This window comes from Cryptomeria japonica, chromosome 8 (assembly GCF_030272615.1).
Source record: "Cryptomeria japonica chromosome 8, Sugi_1.0, whole genome shotgun sequence".
In the NCBI taxonomy this organism is placed as follows: domain Eukaryota; kingdom Viridiplantae; phylum Streptophyta; class Pinopsida; order Cupressales; family Cupressaceae; genus Cryptomeria; species Cryptomeria japonica.
The window spans coordinates 177276048-177299131 of record NC_081412.1 but is presented as its reverse complement, the minus strand read 5'-3'; the positions used below and the strand labels follow the sequence as shown (position 1 = coordinate 177299131).

The following is a 23084-nucleotide window of genomic DNA, read 5'->3' as shown; positions in this document are numbered from 1 at the left end:
AATCACCTTTCCTTGTTTTTTTTGTATACTTTATGAGTGTAGTCATCTCTTCACTGTCATTTCATTATAAATGGAATCTTGTTCATCAGTTGGAATTATTCATACCACCACATTTCTGAATGGAATTTTGCTGGTCGGTACAATAGCATTTGTTAGTCACATTCACAAACATTGGAGTGTTATCAAAAGTGTTTTAACTTTGTCTCCATGTGACGACATACCAGTAACCTATCAACCAGTAGTAGCCATACATTTATCTCTTTCATATGAATTTCATAGACCGAAATCCTGCTAAACATAGATCAAAATGAACTTAGATATTACTAATTATAAAGATAGAACAGTAAGTAATGGATCTAATTTTCATGATGAGATTAACTTAATCTGTAGTAAAAATGGCAGAATGAAGATCTTTGGTCTAACAAATAGTACAGAAATTTTGATCCTCCTCCTTCCACACATAGACTTGTTCAGGAGGAGAAGTAAGAGGAGGGCGCATAGGCCATGGCATATCTGATTTTCTTGAACATGCAGGACATCCACAATATTGTCCAGGTGGAAATGATGGGGCATACCCCATGCATGGAGGATACTGAGGATAGTAAACTATCTCCCGATGGATCTCTACTGGCGCTGGCGCCGGTGCTGGTGGAGGTGGAGGTTCAGCTGCAGGCGCTGGTGTTGGCTCTGGTGCTGGTGTCGGCGCCGGCGCTGCTTCTGGCGCTGGTGCTGGGTCTGGAGCTGGTGCTGGGTCTGGAGCTGGTGTTGGTTCTGGCGCTGGCGCTGGTGCTGGTTCTGGTGTTGGCGCTGGCGCTGGTTCTGGTGATGGTGGTGGCGGTGGTGGTGGAAGCAATTGAGCACACTTGAACTTCTTCCTTATCTGATTAACAATGCACACTGGATCTGCATCTCCTACCACAGTTAAGGTATGCTCCTTCATATTGATAGAAATCATATCAATTCCTGAAATCAAACCATTAGAAAAAGAAAAACATCAAACAATCTTGCAAGAGACAACTTGTAAACAATGGATCCTTTTATAAGTGGGGTGGGTATAAGATTGAAATATGAATCCTTTGATCTAAGTGGCAATCTGATCAGACATTCGGAAAATAAACAGTATGTAAGATAAAATAACCATTAGAAAGAGAAAAAACAAGATTTTGAAGTTCTGAAATATAATATAACTAGAAAATAAACATAGTCCATCAAAATTTCTTTGGACATTCGGAAAGTAAATATACCAAAGTAAAACTCAAAGTGAAACACGCTTCTTTACCTTAAGAGAATATTATCGTCAAACACTTTTAATAAATTAGACCCAAGATCTAAAATCCAAAAAGGGATAATACGAAAAGGGTGCAGCTTTATCAAAGTAGAAAATGAAACTTGCTTCCCTGCCTTTCTTGGAAGCCCGATCAAACATTGATGTAGCAGGAGATTTAAGGTCTAAAATAAAGCTAAAACAGAGAATTCATACATGATTAAAATTGAGTATTTTAATCTTCCATATTTGCATTAATATACGAAGATCTGAAGATAAAGTTTATTAAAAAGAATATGTAAAAGGTGTGGCTCTGAAAAAGGTTGACAATATAGAGATCAGATGATTTTTAGGTTAGTAACCCAAACAAAAAATTTGCAAGAGCTGAAATTCTTTAGATATAATTAATCTGAGCTAAAACAAAGATAAACATGAAACACCATTTCTCATTAAAGTTTCTTATGTTCGTGTGATTTAATCAAAAAACATAAACCAACTTGTTTTTTTGTTTAGATCCTCTCACTACCCAATATATTTAGAGTTGAAACAAGAGTAATTCGGTATAACAGCATTGTACCCTCTATTTTTGTGACAGACTGCAAGGCAATTCTCTTGCATTTGTAGCAGTCCATATCCACCCTCATAACAGTCGTCTGCAATGTCAGAACATAAAGTAAGTATCCCATGAGATTAAAACTTTGTCCTTAACAAAGAACATTAAATAAGACAGCTCCCTTACATTAGACATCTTGGGTAATCTTCCTGCAAGCCTGACTACCTGCACAGAGCCTGTTAGTATTCTTCAGATGAGGAAAGAAAACCTGCACAGAACATGTTAGTATTCTTCAGATGAGGAAAGAGTGCAAATTTAAGGCAGTCCTCCCACACCTATCTTCGAAATATCTCCGTCAGATGACGCACAAATTCCAATCCACAACAGCGAGGCTGCCGACTTTGGGGACCAAAAACAAGGGGTCGCAACCGAGAGTTCTACAACACTAATAAATGAACAATATTCTGAAACCACACTAGACAAGAAATATAGAATGGGTGGATGAAATAATTTCAGAAGTAATATCAAGCCACTAGATTATGGGCTGCTATGGACCGTAAGTGGACCACAATCTATCGTGCGTATGAGTTATGAATATTGAAGGTTTTGGAATCATCTGCCCATGAGATTCTACAAAAATATCACAAAAAGATTAGCTTCCAAAAGATTAACTGACAGAAGTGTAATCTAGTTTGTGTGATTTAATCATAGAACATAAACTAACTTCCCTTGTTTTTATCCTCCTACAACCTAATATTTTTGAAGCTGAAATTAAAAGACCAATTTGATATAACAACATTGTACCATCTACTTTTGCGATAGAATGAATGCCAATTCTTTTGCATTTGTAGGAGTCCATTTCCACCCTTACAATAGTCATCTGCAATGCCAGAGCATAGAACACCTCATGAGATTAATAATTTGTCCTCTGCAAAACTTTTATACAAGAAGATTGTAAAAGACAATCGCCACAAACTAGTCATTTTGGGCGATCCTTTTACAAGCTTGTTTACCTGCTAAGACCTCTACTCTGTTATTAATTTTCAGATGTGAAAAATTTGCGAATTTGAGACCTTACTTTCTTGGTTATCTTGCTAACATCTCCTTCAAATTCTATTTCACAAAAGGTACCTAGACTGCACGCCTTTGGGGAGTAAAAACAAAGGGTACAATCCAGAATATGGGAATCCATGGATGCACTCGATGACTTGTCCTTGGTCGGTCGTATATCCTAATGATTATTTACCATTTTACTTAAGGGCTGGCTCTTTAGATTATTTACCTTTTTAACACAGAGTACAACCCCATGTGCATGTATATATGGTACACGGCCTTACAAAGTTGAACGTTACTGTTTCTATTTTTGTATTTAGGAGAAGAGCATCATTAATTGTTATAGCTAATTTCATATATCTTAAGTTCTTAAATGGTACAACAGATTTCAATGATTTTTTTGGTTGTTGTCTTTGTATATAACTTAACTATTTATAGCTATTGCTCTAGCTTTTTGATAGTAAAGACAAATGTTGTGGGATCCGTTATGCGCACAAGGGTCAAGCAGTGGTCATTTCAAAGTGTTGTCTAAAACATATTCCCTATTGCCCCATTACCCGTTCGCTTTGACAACCAAAAAAATTGCACAATTGATCCAATACTTATGCACAAAGGCCCCAATAATCATGTGCTATAGGTACCAATAAAGTTGCGTAATTGATATAGGTACCAATAAAGTTGCGTAATTGATTTAATCACTAATTTTTTTTCAAAAAAATGGGCAGCTATTGGCCCCCAACAAGTTTTTTAATGGACTTTTAATTAGCAAAATCCAATGTACAGTAATTGGTACATGGACGATAACTGATGCTCTTCCCCTGTATGATTATGATATGTTTCTAAGAGTATATAAGTTATTTATTAGGAAATTTTGTTTACTATGAATATATTGTATAGATGTCACCCAAATTTTTCTAAAGGGATTGTGTGGTGGCTTCTTCATGTACGTTACAACTATAAAATATTCCAACCATAGCCTAATTAAGGTATTTTATTTTATTTTATAATATTTTGTTTGAAAGCTCCACTCAAAATTGAGTTCAATCTTTGATATGCACAATCATCTAATAAGAATGGTGACCTCATAAATATTATATATTTTTAAAACTACAACCCCAACTTTGAGCTAGTGAAAGGAACATTTCATTACACCCATTGCAGAAAATGGTTTCCTACGATCTACTTTTGTTGACAAAATTTGGTAATCAAAGATATAAAGAAGATAAAAATTGTTGCACTTCCAACTCAATGGTGTTACGATGAAGCTCCATGGTAGTGGATTCATAAGTTCAATAGTTGATATACTCTATCTAGAACCCATTACTGCAAAGAATCTAAAATAAATTCTCAAGTGTGTATTAGAGGACTTAATCTAGCTATTATAATAATGTGGAACTGCAATCATTTCTAAACACATCAAGCGTGGAAATGGGTAGGTCGATGATTTATCAAGGAAGGATTGAAAAAATTAAATATTTTCTTGTATTTAGGTTTAGAAAATTACAATTCAATGAAATTTTATTATGAAACATGCGAAATGGAAAATGTCTAACACATTAAACTAGCAATACAAAGTACTTAGAAAAGGATAAAAAATGTTTAGCTAACATCATGGATCAATCTATGCTTTTAAGAACTCATTCAAAACTAGATTGAAGATTGCTCCATAGATTTCAAATAGTTTCCTTTTGAGATGAAAAATGTTGGGATCAACGAGGCCCAATTTATCACATAGATAAAAGTAGGCTTCTCGTTTTATAGACTATGGAATATATAGGCAAAGTACAACACGTGTTGTATTCTCAACCATGCCAAAATCATCACATACAACCAAAGAAGTTAAAGGTATGGAATCATCAGTCTAATCCAAAAGATCAAATTTTTCGATATCATTATTAGGAGCATAAAGGTTAAATATTACAAAAGAATGAATGCCAATATTAAAGAGGCCTTGTAATTCTCTATTGTTGGAGTCACATCACTAATTCAATAAGTGTACTAACCACTTGGAAGAGAAAAAACAAGATCCATCACATCAAACGTCATGATTAACATGCAATAAATGATTATTGTATTATATAATACAATGAATATAAAAAACCAAAAAAAATTCAAATTCTAACATCTCAAAAACACATAATATCTTGATTTTTAAATATTTTTCAAACATTCTACATCTTATGTTTTCTTATAAGATCTAGCAAATCTCAAACATTGCATGAGAGTGATTTATTCAAACTATATATCATCACTATCAATCTTGTTGATTAAAACTTCCCAGTTAAATCTCATCCACTCTTGCAACCAAATAAGACATCCAATAATCTTACAAAAGAGAACTTGGGAACGATGTAAGGATATGAAAAAGGTTAAGTACGAAGTAAATTAGGATTACAAGTATATCCTTTTCTTTATCTATCACCCATTTCTTGCATTTGTCTCAGTCCATATCCACCCATACATTAGTCGTTTTCAAATACAGTACCCCACAATGAAAAACAAAGAAAATCACAAAAGTGAAACTCGCCTTACCGTAGTGATCTTTGAAAATCTGTCCATCTCCAAAGAGCGCTGGTCGGCAGCTTTTTATTCTTCAGATGTAACTGATAGTGAGATGTAAGACCTCACTTTCATAGTTATCTTCTTAAATCTCCCTCAAATAATGCAAAAATTCCATTCTCCAAAAGCTAGACTGCACGCCTTTGAGACTAAAAACAAGGAGTATTCTATCCAACACGCAGATGCATCGTGAATCCAGCGATGCAGATTCGAGCAGGTCTTGTAGTTGGAAAAGGCCATCACATTGGGCGCAATCAACTTTAGTCGGAGGTAATGAATTTGGACCGGGAAGTACTAATCTTAAAGTAGAGATAAATGTATAGAACTGTATGAGAATGCAGGATTACGAGAGTTTTTTTTAATGTTCGATTTATTATTCATAAAGTCATTTTAGTTATGGGATATAGGGGTGTGAGTTTTAGGCTGAAATGTGTTCATCTAAAAATCGAGGATTGAGTGATATCCAGTCAGAGTGGGCAGTTCCTGCCTCATTCTTTATGATGTAGGAACCTTGCATTCAACAAGACTTGATGAATAATTTGTCCTTTATAACAATAGTCATCTCAGTCCATATCCAACCAAATAGTAGTTGTCTCACATCCATCTCACTCCATATCCACCTACAAAATAGTTGTCTCGATATCAAAGATCATACAATACCCCGCAAGATGAATAAGTAGAGAGATATGTCATCCATAAAGTCATTTTAGCTATGGGATATAGAAGTATTGAGTTTTAGGCTGAAACCTCTTCGCCTAAGAGCCAAAGATTGAGGGGTATCTAGCTAAAGTCCATCGGACACGTTCCCGACCTCATCCCTTATGATGTAGGAGCCTTGCACTCAACAATACTTGATCCTTGGTATACTGATTAAGAACCTTTCAACTTCACGAGCATAACAAGGGCTCATTGACAAAATAGAGTATTTTGGAATATGGGTGAGTGAGTAAATAGGGATCAATAAAATAATAATTTATTGTGGTTGGCATTTTTTATTAATGTGTAAAGAAATTAAATAAAAAATGATATAGATGTGCAGATTTCACTATACTAATTCACTTCTATTTTGATGTGTTATGACATTGCTTTCAAAATATATGAACATTTTCAATCAATATAATAGGTGATTATATAGACATTTATAAAAATTATATATAAGGAATAATATAGTACATTCTTTTAACTATTTGTATGATCCATGATACTACAAAACAACAAAAAGACATCACTACTAATATAATGGTAGGTCCCAATTTTCAACCTTATTGGACCATTAAAATAAGCACAATTGTGCATTGTTGTACTTAAAGACATTCTCACATTCAACATCATTATAGTTATATATTTAAATAAATTAACTATAAATTGGTAAGTAACATATTTGAAATAATTATTGTTTTGAATTTTAAATATGATTTTCTTTCATATTATTTATTTTATATTTTATTGAAGAGTTATTTCATTTTTCAATAATAAGACAATAAATATAAAAAATAAAAATAATTTTAACTTTTAATTTATTAGTTATTTTCATTTTTCATATGAATACCATATATATAGATATAGATGTGTGTGTGTGTGTGCACATGCACATACATACATACATACAATTTCAACTATATTTTACTTTTATACGAGATGTTTATGTTGAAAATTTTATTTTATTTACTTAAGAGTTATTGTAAAGTTAGGATATTGCTTTGATGTTTTTTTTTATATAGTTTGATTTACTTAATTTTTATTTTTATTATTTTTGTACATTGGCTCTATAGTTTTTTTAACCAATTTTTATTAACATGGTCAAATCTAACTTTGTGCTAAATATTATGCAATTTATTTTATTTTATTTAGGTTTGGATTTTTATTATATGGTTATGATATAATTTTTTTGTTTATATAACTTATTTCTTAGGAATTTATTTTATTTTTTTTAGTTAAATATATTTCTCTCTAATTCTTTATCTCCTCCAAGTGTAATGGCATGACTATTCCATCCATCATGAGTCTAGAGATAGGTTTCCTTATTGCTACCAGAAGGTGATCCCATGAGCTTGGAAAACAACAAAGAAGTGTCATAAAGTCGTCCTCTTCTTCCATTTTCACTCTAATAAAGTACATCTAGGTTGTAATAATATTCCATTCCTTGATATGTTCAACCATGCCCTTTCAACTTAGTTTGTGCTAAGTAGACCCTTTGCGGGTCTTTAATATCTTCAAACTCCAATTAGTCCTCCAACTCTATCAAGTCTTCCAGATTCTATGTACCTAAAAAGTTAGAAACCTCAACTTTATGAATTTTACTTACTTGTGCCATTACTCTAAGAAGCCTATCTTCTTCCTCATCTATTGGTCCTTCAGCCTCTTCATCCTTGAACTCTTCCCCTGCCTCTTCATACTCATCCTCTGATTCTGGATTCCTCCACAAACCAGGAAACACATTTCAGATCTCATTCCTCATCTCATGTTTGAAATCCTCAATCATTTTCTCTACCCTTCTAGGGTTCATCCTTCTTGGTGGCATCTCCTCCTTTGATCTGGTGCAACTGCCTCAACTCAATGATCTGATTATAAAGTTCTAATTGCCTCTCCGCCGATGATATATTGAATAAACTTATAGCCTACCTCAAATCGGCAATTTGTTCACCAAAAGGAATGCCTCAAGGTTTGCAACCAACTCTAATACCACTTGACGCAACCATAATTAGGAGGGTCCTCAAAGAAAATAATCTAGATTATGCATCATCATTAAGACAATGGAAGCAACAACACAAAATGTAGAAAATGCAAAATCAGACATCCACAATATCATATATTTATCAAAAACTAGCTAGCAACATGTAGGCAAACATGTAGGCTTCAGACCTCATTACAACTTACATTCCAGAATACAATCCATTCAGATCTCCAGAGGAGTTCAAATTACAAATCATGAATCTAAATCCTCATCTATCTTTCCTTATCTCAAAAAGGATCAATTATAACAATATATATAGCATCTGGAACACATAAGGGTTGGCCACAAAAGATCGCATTCGCCAAGATAGGAAAATAAAACGTGTAAGATAGGTTGGACCCAAAATGTAAAGATTGTTGGCATTATGGATGAATTGATTATGTGTTGCATTGATGTTTTGTCATTGATGTCAACACTAGCTATTATGGTTGGTTACTGGTAGACAAGTTTTGGTTACCGGTAGACAAGTTTTGGTTACCGGTAGAAGATCTAGTGTTACCAGCAGAAGAGACTATTTGTTGGACACTTCCGACATGCTTGGATCAGTGAAGTATATTTTATTTCATGTGTTATATGCTCCATGAGCATGTTCTGGTCAGTTGGTATTGGATTGGTAATTGGATGCTATCATACACTCTGGTAAACCCTTACCGACACTAGTTTAAGGCTTTACCGATAGAGCTTTCATCGAGGAATCGTGACAGGATGCATACTTGGTGTTGGTGTTTCTTCTTGATGGATTTCAGGATGCAGAAGATGTTATTTGCTTGTGCTTCAAACTGCTTGAAGACATTGTTTTGGCTTAGTGGACCCAGAATAGGTTCGGTACCTATCTAGGTTATGGATCAGTATCATGATAACGTGTACTCTACACGTTACCGAGATGACTTGAGATGATTTATGGATTTGTTGTTATTGTTTTGGTCTTAAGCTGACATGGCATATTATTATAATATGGAATTATATAATGATCTTATTGTAATATTTTTTGGTGGCCGACCTAATCGGTTTAGGCCTTAGGGTTTGTATAAATAAGTGGTAGAAACTCTTTGTAAAGTATCATTGTTATTGGAAAGGTCATGGTAAAGGAATGTAATGTACAAATATTGTAATATCATTCAGGCAGAGGAGTTGGTCGATCATTGGTGATCGAATTGGATTCAGAAGAGGATTTAGTCCTCTGACACTGAGCTTAACTGGGACTATAATTAGGCATGGTAGATGTTATTTCTAGCAGTTCACTCTATTGGATTGTTGTTCATTTATCTTGAGATGGTTGTAGCCTCTCTGTAGTCAGTGAGACTCTTTTGTAATGAGGAGTAAACTCTAGGTAGTGTGCCTTCTTGCAAGTGCAGGCCCCTCATTGTAACACATACTATTTGTAGAAGTATCATCTGACTGTGGGTAGGCTTCCCACCATGGTTTTTCCCTTTCTGGGTTTTCCACGTACAAATCATGGTGTTATGTGGTATGGTTTCTTTGCATTTATTATTTGGTTAATTGTTAAGTTGTATTGTTTACTGGTATCTTTCCATACCAACATTTGTATGTGCTTTACTAGTACTTGATTTGTTTAAGGTTGTATTGTGAATTAAAAGTTATAATTTGTTAACCAATGATTCACCCCACATCTCAGTTGTTCACCGATTATCCTAACAATTGGTATCAGAACTTTGGTCCTCTTTTGCATAACCTTAACCACTTGAGGTACATTCTATGGCAACTAATCCACCAAGAACTATTTTCAGAAGAAAAATCCCTAAGCTTGATGGAACAAATTATGGGATATGGAAAATTCGAATGGAGACTCATCTTAGATGTCTTGGCAAGGATATTTGGGAGATCACTAAGAAAGGATACACACCTTATGATCTGGCATCTGGAAATCCTACTCCTACAGACCTGGATAAGAATATTAAAAAATTATTGCAAAGCTAGAGAAGCCCTCTTGTGTACACTTACTGATCAGCAGATTATGGGATTGACTAACAAATCATTAGCTAAGGTTATGTGGGACAAATTGCAAACTTTGAATGAACGGTATCCTACTTTCAAAATTGCTAAACTTGATGGTTATCGGGTAAGATATGAAAACTTGAAAATGGAAGATAATGAAAGAATTGTTGTGTTTATGGAAAGAGTAAATGAGATTGTTATGGGAACTCAATGTTGTGAAGGATTTCTAAGTGAAGATGAAATAGTTTCCAAAGTCTTGAGAGCCCTTCCACAAGCTTACAAGATGAAGGAAACTATAATTAATGAGTTAAGAACAATGACAAACACTTCAATTAAGAGAGACATTCTGATTGGGAAATTATCTGCTTTTGATCTTGAAGAATTTGGATCTTCTGGAGCTGTAAACTCTGAATCTACTTTTCATGCCTCATCATCAACGTCTGCCATCAAAAGTTATTGGAAAGCCCTATATGCAAAAGAATTGGAAAACAAGAGGAAAGGAGATGAAGAACTTGAGCAACTTGAAGCCTTATTTGCTAGAAGAATACCTAAAGGACCAACTGGAAGTAAGTATGAAGGAAAAAGACCTTTTAAATATTTTGCATGTAGATGTCCTGAAAGGAATGCAAGGTTTGAGGAAAGAGTTAAGAAATCTTTTAAGCCTAACCAGAATAGATATAGGTTCAAGAAAAGTAAACAATGCTACATAGCACATGAGGAAGGAGTAACTGATGACTCTGGAGATGAACCGGGAGAAGACTCTGCTAGTGGATCTGGAAATGAAAAGAAATGGGTGTTCTATGCTTTAAAGGAAGATGAACCGGAACCGGCTATCAAGAATGAAGAAAAAGCCCTGGCAGCAAAAGTTGAAGATAAGGATGAATGGGTAATTGATAGTGGATGCTCACATCATATGACTAGAGATAAAGAGAAATTTTTATCCTTGCAAGAATTCAATGGCGGTCAAGCCAGATTTGGAGATAGAAACAATGGAGTTATAACAAGAAGAAAATTGACAAATGAAGAGGTATGTCTTATTTCTCAAGTTGAATCGGCAACTATTATTGAATCTTGTAAGGATAAACATTGGTTAAAGGCTATGGAAGATGAATTAGATCAAATAGAGAAGAATGAAACTTGGTCTTTAGTTTCCCGGCCTAAAAATAAGAATGTTATTGGGACTAAATGGGTTTTTAGGAATAAACTGAATGAGGATGGTCAAGTTATAAGGAACAAGGCTAGATTGGTTTGTAAAGGATATTCTCAAATGGAAGGAATTGATTATGATGAGACATTTGCACCTATAGCTAGAATTGAAGTTGTTAGACTATTTCTTGCCTATGCAGCTTATAAAAACTATAAGGTTTATCAAATGGATGTTAAATGTGCATTTTTGAATGGTAAGCTTGAGGAAGAAGTTTACATTGAGCAACTTGATGGATTTTCACTAACAGATGATAAAGATATGGTTTGTAGATTGAAGAAAGCTTTATATGGATTGAAATAGGCTCCTAAAGCTTGGTATGCAAGGTTGGATAAATATCTTTTGAAGCTTGGTTTTACTAAAGGAAATGCTAATAGTAATCTATATTATAAGATCACTGATAATGATATTCTAATTATTGAAGTTTTTGTTGATGATATCATTTTTGGAGGAGAAGATAAACTATGCATGGAATTTGCTAACAACATGGAGAATAAATTTGAAATGTCCATGATTGGTGAGATGAAATTTTTCTTAGGTTTGCAGATTACTCAAACTGACAAAGGGATTTTTATCTGTCAAACTAAGTATCTGAGGGAATTGTTGAAAAACTTTGGTATGGAGAATTCCAAACTGGTAAGTACTCCTATGGCTAGAAGTGAGAAATTATCTATCAAGGATACTTCTACATCGGTAAATCCGACAATGTATAAGTCTATGATTGGTGGTCTTTTATATCTAACTCAGACTAGACTTGATATTATGAATGCAGTAAGTATTGTTTCAAGATATCAAAGTAATCCTAAAATAAATCATGAATGTGCAGTAAAGAGGATATTCCGATATTTGCAAGGAACAACATAATATGGTTTATGGTATTATAGAAATGACGATTTCACTTTATGTGCATATACTGGCTCAGATTGAGTAGGTGATACTGATAATAGGAAGAGCACTTCTGGTGGAGCTTTGTTTCTTGGAAAGAAATTGGTTTCATGGATCAGCAAAAAACAATCATGCATTTCTTTATCTACTACAGAAGATGAGTATGCTGCAACAGCAACTAATTTCACTCAAGTCTTGTGGATGAAGCAAATGTTGAAGGATATCAAGGTAAATTGTAGTGAACTGGTAGTTATCTATTGTGATAACTATGCAGCTATTGAAATATCTAAGAATTCAGTATTTCACTCTAAGACTAAGCATATTTCAATAAAGTATAACTTTCTGAAGGACAAGGTTGAAGCAAAGGAAGCCAAATTGGTTTATGTGAACACTAAAGAACAGATTGCAGATATATTCACTAAATCGCTCTCTAAGGAATCATTTGAGTATTTGAGAGACAGGTTAGGGGTTTCTGCCCCTCTTGTAGAGACTTGATTGATGAAGTTTGTTATCAGTCTGATATGCATTACCAGAGACACTATTCATTTTGGAAGTGATGAGTGGTGCTACTACTCAAGGGGAGTAGTCAGCTTTGAGTTTCAGATGTTTGTATCATTTCTTTGATATTTTTATCAGATTCATGGCATTGACATCAAAGGGGGAGTGATAGTAATGTGAAAAATCTTTCAGAACCTTACAGAGATATCATTCAAAGGGGGAGAGCTATTGATTGTTGGTTGTCTTCTACAAGGGGAGATTTGTTTGACATTTCTTGGTACTTAGATGTTTTTCACATCAAGTGTTTCCATCAATGCCAAAGGAGGAGATTGTTGGCATTATGGATGAATTAATTATGTGTTGCATTGATGTTTTGTCATTGATGTCAACACTAGCTATTATGGTTGGTTACCAACATACAAGTTTTGGTTACTGGTAGAATATCTAGTGTTACCGGAAGAAGAGACTATCTGTTGGACACTTCCAACATGCTTGGATCAGTGAAGTATATTTGATTTCATGTGTTATATGCTCCATGAGCATGTTTTGGTCAGTTAGGATTGGCTTGGTAATTGGATGCTATCATACACTCTAGTAAGCCCTTACCAGCACTGGTTTAAGGCTTTACCGATAGAGAGTTCATTGGGGAATCATGACAGGATGCATAGTTGTTGGTGCTGCTTCTTCATGGATTTCAGGATGCTGAAGATGTTCTTTGATTATGCTTCAAATTGCTTGAAGATATTGTCTTAGCATGGTGGACCCAAAATAGGTCCGGTACCTATCTAGGTTATCAACTGGTATCATGCTAACGTGTACTCTACACGTTCCAAGATGACTCAAGATGATTTATGGATTTGTTGTTATTGTTTTGGTCTTAAGCCGACATGACATATCGTTGTAATATGCAATTATGTAATGATCTTATTGTAATATCTTTAGGTGGCCGACCTAATCAGTTTAGGCCTTAGGGTTTGTATAAATAAGAGGTAGAAACTCTTTGTAAAGTATCATGGTTATTGGAAAGGTCATGGTCAAGGAATGTAATGTGGAAATATTATAATATCATTCAGGCAGAGGAGTTGGTTGAACATTGGTGATCGAATTGGATTCAGAAGAGGATTTAGTCCTCTGGCATTGAGCTTAACGAGGACTATAATCAGGCATGGTAGACGCTATTTATAGCAGTTCACTCTATTGAATTATTGTCCATTTATCTTGAGATTGTTGCAGCCTCTTTGTAGTTAGTGAGAATTATTTTTAATGAGTAGTATGCTCTAGGCAGTGTGCTTTCCTACAAGTGGAGGCCCCTCATTGTAACACATAATTTCTGCAAAAGTATCATCTGACTGTGGGTAGGCTTCCCACCATGGTTTTTCCCTTTCTATGTTTTCCACATACAAATCATGGTGTTATGTGGTATGGTTGCTTTGCATTGATTATCTGGTAAATTTTTAAGTTGTATTGTTTACTGGTATCTTTCCATAGCGACATCTATATGTGCTTTACCAGTACTTGATTTGTTTAAGATTGTGTTGTTGATTAAAAGTTATAATCCATTAACAACTGATTCACCCCCCCTCTCAGTTCTTCACCGGTTATCCTAACAAAGATCTCCTTTGCCAAAGACAAGAATGAAATGTGGACCACCAAGGATGGTCGACCAAAGGCTCAAAACATCGAATGAAGTGCCAATTAGATCCGCAAGCCAAGAAATCACTTGGTAAGAGAAGAAATCTCCAACTAGCCATCAAGCTCAAAACTGCTCCAGGAACCAAGAAATAGACAATTCGAAAGTGACAACTTGTCGGAAAAAGATCCAAATGAATTGAAAATATAGAACAAGGAGTAAGAACACATCTGGAAGCCCTGAATATGATCTGCACTGAAAAATTAACAGATACCAAAGAATGCCGAAAGAAACACAAAAGTTGCAATATAGAACTAAACAAAAATAAAACTATTAAACAAATATTTTCTTGGTTGATGCAAGGTTCCTCATTGACCGAGGATGTTTGATAGGGAGATTGCTAGAAAAGTGCTCAACCAGGTGAATTAGATCTAATTGTTCAATTGGTTTCCAAAAGACTTGTTTGTGACTGTCATATAGATTTGCAAAATCAGTTTGAGGTTATAATGCTAAGCACCTTATGCATAACTTTCCAAACAAACTCCCTTTTTGAGTGAGCTCATACCCTTACTCATCCACTATTCATTATATTTAACCATTACATTCTTCTCAACACATTCATCAATCCTTTGGGCATTACTCTTACTATTCTCTGACATTATAAGCTCCTCCAAATTGCTTAGGAAACTAGGTAAAGGTTTTGTTCAAAAGCTTGCTTCATTTTGTTGTCTTGGCTTCCTCGATTCACTTGCTCATACCCAACTTCTTAGGTCTCAAAACCCAAAATTGCTTCACAAGGATGTCATAGAGGTTTCTTAAGATTTCTTTAGTGTTTTGGACTATCCTTCAAGAATTTCTCCAAACCCAACGAGCTCAAGGTAATCAGGTTCCATGTTTTGTGTGTGTGAGGCCTAAAAGGGCTACTAGCCCGTGGAGGGCTAATTGGATAAAAATTGCTTGTAGGAGGCAATGATGCTTTACCCCACCATGGAAGTTGGCTTGGAACATTCAAACAACCTCCAACCTAATAGATTTTCATGGTTTAGACCACTGCCAAGGAAAAAAAAGGACTATCCACCATTTATGGCACTTTTGTAGGGTTTCAAGAGGGTTTTCAAGCTTGCAATGTTAGACACACAACTCCTTCACAAAACAAGGCCCTAAACTGACAGATAGATCTTGCAACACCTTGGAGAAAATTGTCCAAACACTTACCACTTTTCATTTTGCCAAACACTTAGCATACTAGCTGTAGAAGGTGACAAAAACAGTCATTTTCCCTGTTTTCATTGTTTTCCACTGTCTTTGCTGCATAACAGTGGGTTAGAAATTCCAAAATGTCTACTCCATAGCATAAACAAGCCTTCAAAAAATAGGTTAACTCTACATTGAACAAATATGGCTAAGTCTCCATGCATGGAAAGTTTCAAAGACAATTTTGATGCCAAAAACCACTTAAATCTCCAAAAACAGGGAACCCGCTGTCCTAACGGTTGATTCAATTTTCAAGGGCAAGGTAGTTTCTCATGCAGCCTCAAATTGTTTCAAATCATTCATAGTAAAGGTGCAGCCCTTTTCCTCAATGTTGTTAGCTCAAATGGACTTTGAGAACAACATTTTGCTTATATTTTCAATCTACTAGTCAAGTTACTCACTTAACTTGTCTAGTATGATCTCACACAAACTCTCAGTGCATAACCTTGGCCAAATAAAAAAATATATACACTATAAAGGCCCTCATTAACTTGACCAAGGCCCTCCATGGGAGCCCAATGAGGGGTTTTAGTCAAGTTGACCCATTATGAAGCACAAACCCTTGATAGGGCACAAGAGTAGAAAAATTGAAGTAAATATATACAACTCACTTCCCAAAGTAAAAACAAAGAACCAATCACGTTAATTGCTTGGCATTAACATAAAAAATACGTCTAGCAAGTTCAAATTTCCATAAAAACTAGAATTTTGCACTTCTTTTATTGAGAATAACTTGTTTTCACATCTGCCAACCCTATACAAGGAAGAGGGTGGTCTATTTAAAGGTTTTGTGAGTTCGTTATGATTTACTGAGAATAACTTGTTTTCACATCTGCCAGCCATATACAAGGAAGAGGGTGGTCTATTTAAAGGTTTTGTGAGTTAGTTATGATGTCCTGTACGAACATATAGCTGTAGGATTGATTTTGTACATTTTTTACTATAAAATGATAACTTTTTAACAAGGTGAGCAACTTTTGTTGCACAAAATGACACTTTTGCTCCCCTTTACTACACCAACTCTCTTAAACACTTAAACATGCTTGAAATCACTTTAACAACATGTCTCAATGCTTTCACAAGTATTCTTAAGCCTATAAGGCATTTCTCACAAATTTTACCTATTTTTGGCCTAGGAGGGAAAACTTGACAACACAAGGCTAGAAAGACAAAACTTGATCTCTCAAGCACAAAATGAGATCAAAACCACTTGACAAGACACACAACAACCTAAAACAATATCACAAACCTAACAAAAGACATTACAAACATGAAAGCGTGAAATACTCAAAAAGGAGAGTTTTTACTCAACTAGGTGCTCCTGCACCATACTCCCCCAGAGACAAAGAAGTCATGTGACTCCTTGAGGTAGAAATGAAGAAGGTATTCCAACTTTTTGAAAGTTAGCTTTAGGAATCCATGTGGCCTCTGAGATAGGCTTATCCTTCCATTTGAGTAGGTGCTCCATATGTTACTACTTATTAAGTTGCCATTAGTTTTATGTCCAAAGTCATTCTATATACTCTAGTCAGTTACTACTACCTAGATATTTAGTCGGTAAGCACAGAGTAGTTGGTTATAGAAGAAAGTAGTCACAGAGCCTAGTATACACCAAGTTGTCTATCGAGTAACACTCTATGTCTACCGAGCAACAAAAATGATATACTGAGTGAAACATGTTACCAGATTCATTAAACCTAGACACACATGGAAAACGTGTTACAAGATCGAGGAGCAGGGAATCATTATCACTTACGATATTGCACCTTAAAGATTTTGTATGATCTTGAGGTCATCTATCCAATGAAATATTTTGTGTGGTTATTCATTCGATAAATCATGTTTGTAAGATCGAAGCAATGAACAGATCATTGACATAAGAGATCTATTTATACAACATGAATTAAGGATCAAACAGATATATATGAAGTAAGACATGTGTAATAAATAAGGAAGCACTGAGTACTGTGAAGTTGCAGATATTTGTAAAGATTTTATTGTAATATTTTGAGTTGTAAGAGAAACCTTTAATAGGGTAAAAGACTCTAACAAAGTCTATAAATTGTAAAGCCTTTAACCAGGTGCAGCATTTAGAATAAGTGTTGTAAAATCCTTTAGCAATGTAGATCTAATGATCTTGATACTCCTAACAGGGTAAGCTATCAGAAATAACTGAACATGTAGCTCTAACCGAGCAACCATTATTATTGCAGTAGTGAAGTTGTGGGTGCCATCCCCACCACAGTTTTTCTCTCTAACCAAGAGTTTCTGCATAACCAAAATATATGTGTTATGGAGTGGATCATGTATGATTGTTATTTATTTGTTTTAGCTTTATGTTATGTTAAAACAGTTTTTGGTTTATGCATAAGAGTAAAGTTATTGTTGAAGAAAGGATTTGAAGTACTAATTCACCTCTACCCTCTCAATACATTAGCTTTCCATATTGGGCCTAACAATTGGTATCAAAGCCTCAATCTTGGAAAAGGGATTAACAACCTAAAGAAAAAGATCTTATCAATGGAAGGCTATAAACAATCTCGGAGAATTGTGTATCTGCAAGAAGAGTTGGATCATGCTAATCAAGTGATTGCAGACATGCAAAGACAAATGCAAAAATCTCTGAAAGTTATAAGAAGATTATCTGATGATTTGTAGGACTCTCAAGAGTTAGTGGAACAAATTGAGACATCATCTGAGAACAATATATTTGAAGAGACTGAAGAAATGATTGAAGAACTGAAGGAAAAGAACAAAGCACTAACTGATAAGCTAAAAGCAATGAAAAGAGGACATGAACATTTCAGCACACAGATGATTGAAAATCTTGATGCATTAAGGACAATCGAGGATAAAGTAAGAGATCTAGAAAGAGAAAAACAACAACTTGAAGCATTAGTATCTGAAAAGAATGATGAAATCACAAGGTTGACTAGGATTCAACAAAATCTGTTAGATTAATTGGGTTATGCACATCATGAAGCAAATCTGAAAGATGATGAGAATCAAGCATTAAAACTTGAACTATCAAGGCTGACTGATGAACTTGAAATAGAGAAGAAATCCAAAGAAACACTAAAAAAGAGTTATGAATCATCAAAGATGTTGGATGAGCAACTGAATACAAAAAGACCCAACAAAGTTGCAGGACTCGGTTACAAAGGAAAAGACTCTACCGAGAAGGGAATCCACACTACCAAGAGAGGAGAATCATTAAAGCAAGCTGGAAACAAGAAGAACATCAAAGGAAAGAAACTTATTTGCAACTACTATGGAAAACAAGGACATACTGCCAACATGTGCCAAATCAGAAAAGGTAAACAACCAAATGTCACTAGGTCTAATGGTTATTGTCACAAATGCAATAAATATGGTCACACATCTTACCAATGGAGGACAAAGTCTGCTAGCAATTATAAGAAGGCAAAATTCAAAGGGTTTTGTAAAAAATGCAATAGATATGGACATAGTACCGAGAAGTGTTGGTTTAATTAAAAGAACTAAATGTGGTCTGCACACCGAGCAAATACTGGAAACTATTAACTCACACAAATCCTAACCGACAGTATTCTGTAGTACCATGGGATTACAATACAAGGATATGGTGTGAATGTTGTGGAAGATATGGACATATAAGTGCCAACTACTTTATAAGGTTTGGAATGAACAACCGAAGATCATGGAGAAATCTTGGTATGGCATGTTTTCACTGTCACAAATTTGGACACTTGGCTAGAGATTGCAGAGATCAACCTAGAGGAGACACTGAGGAAATAAAAGGCAAATTACAGATGATTTGGAAAAAGAAGGAAATTGTGTCAAATGAAGAAAGCACCTTATCTACCGAGTTAGGTGCACCTATTCCAAATTAATCAGTGAAGGTATGAAGGGACTGCATTCTCTCAAGGTTAAATCTTAACAATTACTATTTTATCATGTACTTAATTCAAAATCTACATAGCTAAAGATGCATTAGGAAATTTGAAAATGTTTATCAAGTCTTTTGGAAGCCTGTCTAGTCGGTAAATACAGGAAGTTTGGCTACTTGGTAAAAGCATAAAAAGGAAGTGGTACCGAGTGCATTTAATGCATTTTGACCTAACCGCATGGAGCCCAATAAGGTATATTGTGTACTTAAAGATTTTGTGTGGTCATTTTACACTTACCAAGTTTTCAGAGGGCAGAGCAAAGCGATTCAAAGGTGATCAAACTTGCTCCGAAGCAAAATTCAAGGTATTTACATTAATCACAACACATTGTCAAACTAGTTTATCGATCATATCAGTTGTGAATATCTGTATTACATTTGTTAAGTGGAAAGCGTCTGCCATTTAAAAGTTTTCAAACCCTAAGGATCTTTTGTTAGTATTTATCCGAAATCTGCAATGGCACCTAAGATCCAGAAGCTCGTTGTTGTTGAGAACATTGAAAAGACCTCACTGAAATACTCTCTAACTCCCAAAGTAGCATCTGAACTAGATGATAAAATTGCATTTTCACTCATTCCAGATAGGGTTTTACTAGTTGAGGATGTCAGATTCTTCACTAAGTGTCGTGTTGAGGAACTAGGTCATGTTGAGATCAAGGACACATATGATGAATTGTGTACCGATGGGAAATTGGATAGCAAGTATGAACACATTAAAATCAAGAGATTGACTGAAACCCTAACCTACCCATGAGTCTTCAAACCCCAGTGGGTTAAATTTTATTTAAGTAGAGTTCATGATGACTTCATATAGTTAGAGGAGTAGCCATTCAAGATCACCAAGGAAATCATCCACTTGATCACTGGTTACCCTATTTTTGATCATGCCCGAGCTCAGAAAATGATATCACAAAAGGAATTGATCACTTTAACCAGAGTTGAATCTGATTGCAGAGGACTGAAATTGAACAATGTGACAGATGGAGAGATGAAGTTTTCCATTAGAGTAATAGGTTATTATTTCTTTCAATCGGCAAGGGAAAACAGTGTACCTTGTGCAGTAGTTGATTTAGCATATAAAATTGTGAAGAAAGGAATGAAAAATGATCTATGCGAAGTATTGTTGAAAAACTTGTTTGAGAATCTAAACACCATAAGGAAGCCAAAGAAGAACAACTCAGCAAACACACTGAAGTTTGGATCACTTTTGGTATGCATGTTTTTCTATTTTGAGAAATTCTTTCCATCGGTCGGTAATGTAGTTTGGGAGCTACATCGACCAATCACCCATAAAATTGATGACTTCATCAAATGGCTAGGTGATAACTTCAATGATATTATGGACAATTACTTTAGCAAGTTTCAAGAAAAAATGCATAACAGGATTCCACCCTAGTTAGTAGAGAATTACAAGGATGACATATGCTTTGAAGTGGACAGTGACTACTACTATGTTAATGTTGTGGAACTGAGACCTCAATATTTGCCACCTATGGGTTATGAGATTGATTTTGACATCACACAACAACAGATAGATGCTTTTCTTACATTACCAAGGCATGCTACCGAGTTGAGATATGGTACATATGAAGAAGTTAAAGAGAAAGTCAAGATGAGCATTGTAGTACCCAAGGCTACGAGGAAAGCAACAAAAATGATCAAGGCATTAACAGAGAAATTTGGAGAAGGTTCTTCCTCCACACCTATCAAGGGTACTCTAGTCATCACCGAGGAGGAATCTGAAGCCCAAGAGGTAGCTATTACATTGAGCACTGAGTTGCCAAAAGGGAAAATTTTGAAAAGGAAGAAATAGGATACATCAAAGGTATCACCGACTCCTTCAGTAAAGCGCCCAAACACAAGATCATCTGCAACGTCATCGAGTAAGAAACCAAAGAATGTTGTCACACCAAAGGTAACAAAAACTTATAAGAAATCTACTTGGAGACTCATTTTGACTAAAGAGTCCAGTGACACTGAATCTGAAGACAAAAGTAAATTTCAGATTGTCAAGAGTAAAAAGGAAGATGTACATAGTGTTGATAATTTTTGTGCTAATCTAAAGCAATATGGTGGATTTGGAGCATTCAGATATGTAAAATATGACTCCAGATCTGAAGCAGAAAAGAGACAAATTGAAGAAGCCGTAATCTGCACTCCTCTGAAATTCCAATTGGTCCCATTGGAAGTTACTAATTCTCTTCCAAAAGAATTGTATTCACATATTGATAATAGGTGGAAATATGCCATGGACTCGGAAAAGAAGATGAGAGAAAGAAGTCTGGTACATCTCTTTCCAGACATGTTGGTAGATGAGATCAATGAACATCTAAAAAACTACCACACAAACTTCCTAGTCAAGTAAAGAGCCTTGAAATTGATGAATGGCCTTTATCTGGATGTAGAGAATGAGACCAAGGAAAAGTGGTAGGAAATCTTTCAAATCAAGAATGCTGGTGAGCAAGTTGAAGTTGAAATAATTGATGTCACCGAGCAAGATCATGATATCACCGAGAAAGACCCTGCTGACACTATACATATTGATGAAGATATCATGGACATCAAGGCACAAGAATAGAAAATGATAGAAAGGAATGCATATGCTAAACTAGTATCCAGTGAGTCAGTTTTGGAACAAGTTTAGCCCTATCCTCCGGTCACTCAGCCTATTTCAACCGAGGTCCCTCAAGATACTGAACAAGGAACAGAGGGTCACAGGTCTACAAAAGGAGAAGCTACTTCTCAGGCCACCAGGGAACAAACTTCTCAAGCTCCTTCTAGCACTGAAAATGTTACAACTGAGACCCTGAGCAAGGATTCACCGAAGGCTACATCAGAGGTTCAAGAAATTGACAAAAGTGTTGCCTCTACCGAGCAACCTACCGAGGGTCAACAAGCCTCCCAAGCCATTATATTAGTTCAACCAGTGAAAGCTAAAGAAAAGAAAATAAAAAAGCATAGTTTCAAATTAGATTTGTCAAAACCAATAGTGTTGCCAAATGTAGACATATCCAAATTAAAAGGGCAAGCACTCATTGAATTTGGTGAACTATGCAAAGCCAAAGTAGAACAGGAAAAACAAATGGCTATTCAAAAGAAAAACAAAGTACTTCAGAAGGTGAAAGCACTTTTAACGGATATGCTACCTGAAGCTATAGTGTCAAAAGATGTAGCCATCCATATTCAACTCGATGAACTCCTCAATCAGATCTAGACATCTGGAGTAGATGCATCTGAATACTTGAGCAAGTTAAAGGACAAAGAGCTCACTGCAAAAATGACTGAAGAGGTACACAAAGCTATTGCTATTGGCAAAGTAAAACTTGTCAAATTTATTGATGAGTTGTCCCCTCAACTCAAGCACATTCTTTATTTATTTCAGAAACTTTGTACATTCTCTTTATTCATTAAAGATATCAAAAATAAAACTGAAGTGATTGAGAAAGAGATCACCGATCTCTCAAATAAGTTGACCACTGAGCCACATTCTATTCAACATTTCTATACAAAGTTACAAAAGCTCATGGCTCAACAATTGGAACTTAGGATTGAAGGGCACAAAATAA

General features: G+C 35.2%; 1 protein-coding gene across 3 annotated transcripts; it reads right to left on the bottom strand.

The window, feature by feature from the left end:
- Positions 1 to 351: 351 nt before the first annotated feature.
- Positions 352 to 3025, bottom strand: LOC131050638 (anther-specific proline-rich protein APG). 3 transcript variants are annotated; one of them, XM_057984843.2, is made up of 5 exons: positions 2831 to 2947; positions 2153 to 2697; positions 2004 to 2042; positions 1842 to 1917; positions 352 to 963 (listed from the first exon to the last, which is right to left on the bottom strand). In XM_057984843.2, the coding sequence occupies exons 3-5, from the start codon at positions 2010 to 2012 to the stop codon at positions 419 to 421; spliced, it is 630 nt and encodes a 209-aa protein (XP_057840826.2). In that variant the 5' UTR covers positions 2013 to 2042; positions 2153 to 2697; positions 2831 to 2947; the 3' UTR covers positions 352 to 418. The 3 variants fall into 3 exon arrangements, with proteins under 3 accessions (XP_057840826.2, XP_057840824.2, XP_059065996.1); XM_057984841.2 differs by having other exon boundaries at positions 2004 to 2697; positions 2896 to 3025; XM_059210013.1 differs by having other exon boundaries at positions 2004 to 2697; positions 2831 to 2946.
- Positions 3026 to 23084: the final 20059 nt, after the last annotated feature.